At 32.0% G+C, this 2,550-nt stretch overlaps 1 protein-coding gene across 1 annotated transcript in view; it reads right to left on the minus strand.

The window, feature by feature from the left end:
• Positions 1-70: 70 nt before the first annotated feature.
• The window catches only part of LOC103584178 (KATNB1-like protein 1), a gene marked incomplete at its 5' end in the record, with an annotated part of 2,976 nt that continues 496 nt past the window's right edge, over positions 71-2,550 (minus strand). Inside the window, 4 exons of the mRNA XM_008565281.1 lie at positions 71-324; positions 1,130-1,219; positions 1,569-1,658; positions 1,753-1,803. Coding sequence (XP_008563503.1) covers positions 216-324; positions 1,130-1,219; positions 1,569-1,658; positions 1,753-1,803 — 340 coding nt within the window. The remainder of the gene's footprint in view (positions 325-1,129; positions 1,220-1,568; positions 1,659-1,752; positions 1,804-2,550) is intronic.

A 2,550-nucleotide genomic window follows, 5' to 3' on the forward strand; every position in this document is an offset into this window, starting at 1 on the left:
TGGCTGTATAAGAAATATATTCAATGGCTAATTCCTGTGCTTCCTGCTAAGGTCACATTCATACCTAGAGGACCTTAAGCATTTGCAAACATAAACTTGACTTTAGACCTTATTAGAACAGTACTGAATTATTTTGCCTAGAGAGCTGAAGAGTTCATTTATAAATGTATAATACTAATATATTATTTCTAATTTTCAATAGCTAATTTTTAAGCTTAAATATAGATTACCTTAGCTATATTACCAGTATATCCTGGAACCAAAGTAAGATGGCTTTCCTGTTCCCACAATCCACTTAATTGTTGTTTTAAAATCTGAATATTTCTAGGAGGAAAAAAAGAAAAATGAGAAACCAAATACAGTAGGATATGGACTTTGGTAGTACAAACACTTAATGAAAACAGTTTAAAAATTTTCAATTATTTATCAGGAGAAAACTATACTATTTAAAGTTAAGCAACTGTTTAAAATAGTGCACGTCAAATGATGAAAATTAAAGGTTACTGAGTTGTCAAAGGTAAAGAAAACAACTAGGCATTTGGAGCATTTGGACAACTTGTTCTTGGATATTAAGTGGGAAATTCTGAAAGCCTAGAAAGAAAATTATGAACTTTAAAAAGACTGTTGGGAGATTTTTTTTTTGTGGCTTCATGATAATCTGGCTCATCTGGTAAAATACCCATACATTTTTATACCAAGGCAATACTCAAATTACAATGATTATAATATAGTATTTAGAAGTATAACCATCAACACTGGACTCTCAGGTTAATGTCTAGGTAGCCAAAGGACTCTGATGCCTCCATTCCTTTTTCCACTAGGGGCATCTCTTTTCCCCTCCCATACTCATATAATGGATATGAGGATTAAACCACTGTTGTGCTCTTCCTTCTAAAATGAACGGTAGGGTTCTGCCAGAAAAAGAGATACAGGGGTTACTGGGCCCTAGAATTCAACTTCTCTGTGTGATTTTCACAAATGAACAGTATCACAAGTTAATATTTCTCTAAAAATGAAGAGAGTAAATATTCTACACTGAAGATTAAGGGATAAAATTACTATCTAGTTTAATCAAGATGTTTTTCTGAAGAAAATTTCAGCATGAGTTTATCTTTAAAGGTATACTCACCCATCATTTATAATTTCTGTTTTGGATGATAGTTCTGACCACCACCTTTTTATGACTGCTTGAAGCCAGTTTAAACCAACTATTACATATCTGAAATGACATTTGGTTACAAAATTCAAGCGTTTTCATCTGAGTCTTTATAAAAGATACTCTCATACTCTCCCCCACCTAAAAACACATACACATTGACCTTTTCCCCTTTTAAAACTTATTTCACTACTTTCATAATCTATTTCACAAAATTGTACTTTATGTAACTTGTTTATAGATACTTTTGTAATTGTTCATAGTCATTTCACATATTCTTTTCCTAATCATACTATAAGTTCCTTAAAAGCAGAAAATATGTCTCATGAAGCTCAATCTACTTCTCTATAATCACAAAGTACTAAAGGATGTTGAAAGAGAAAAATGAATCAAAACTCAGATTAGCACTTACTCTTCAAATTTGCTTTTAAGTAGTGACTTTACTAGAGGCAACAAGTCTACACAGCAGCCAAGTGAAATATAGTGTTTTTCTTCCTGTAAACTAAAATAAAGAAATACTAAGTTATAAAAATATGAACAGGCTATAATCCATCCTTCTTTAAACTTACTTTTTTTCTGAAAAATACTGTTTTTACCTATTGGTGAGCACAGGAAGGCAATCTACCACAACTCCAAGATCTTCTATCCTGTGAATACAAAAAGGATAGCATTGCTTAGAGAGCTAATTTCCTTATTTACTTTCAAATTATAATCTTCACTCTGCTTTTGAGAAGTTCATTCATAATTTAAGTGTCTACGATGAACCAGGTGCGGGGGACATAGCAGTGAACAAAGAGATAGGGCTTGCATTCCAGTGTGTATGTGTGTGGAGGGATAAGGGGTGGCACAGACAACAGACAATAAACAAATAAGCAAGTAAAATATATACAGTAGGTTGTAGGTTGATGATGACAAGTGCTATGGAAAAAAATAAAATAGGAAAGATAGAAAGTGAAAAAATAAGTATTTTGAAATAAGGTGATCAAGGAAGGTAAGACTTAAAATTCCCACTCAGAGGGGATTTTTAAAAGGTTAGTTTTCCCACAGCAGTATCTCTTAGTTTTATAGATAAGAAGCATAGTCAGAAAATGTAACAGCTTTGCTCAGTCTGATAAAACAGATGGTCTTCTGTGTTTTGATTACTCTTAGACTAGTGATGAATGTAAACTATATTCTCTATTGAAGCATAGGTAGTTAAAAATTTTAGCCAGTAATAACATAAAAAAAAAAAGGAGGCACTTCTAACAGCACAATGAAAATTACTTTTACTGAATAAAGAGCACATTCTCTATTGAAGCATAGGTAGTTAAAAATTTTAGCCAGTAATAACATAAAAAAAAAAAAGGAGGCACTTCTAACAGCACAATGAAAATTACTTTTACTGAATAAAGAGC

The sequence above is a fragment of the Galeopterus variegatus genome, unplaced genomic scaffold, assembly GCF_000696425.1.
Source record: "Galeopterus variegatus unplaced genomic scaffold, G_variegatus-3.0.2 Scaffold46127, whole genome shotgun sequence".
Classification (NCBI taxonomy): Eukaryota; Metazoa; Chordata; class Mammalia; order Dermoptera; family Cynocephalidae; genus Galeopterus; species Galeopterus variegatus.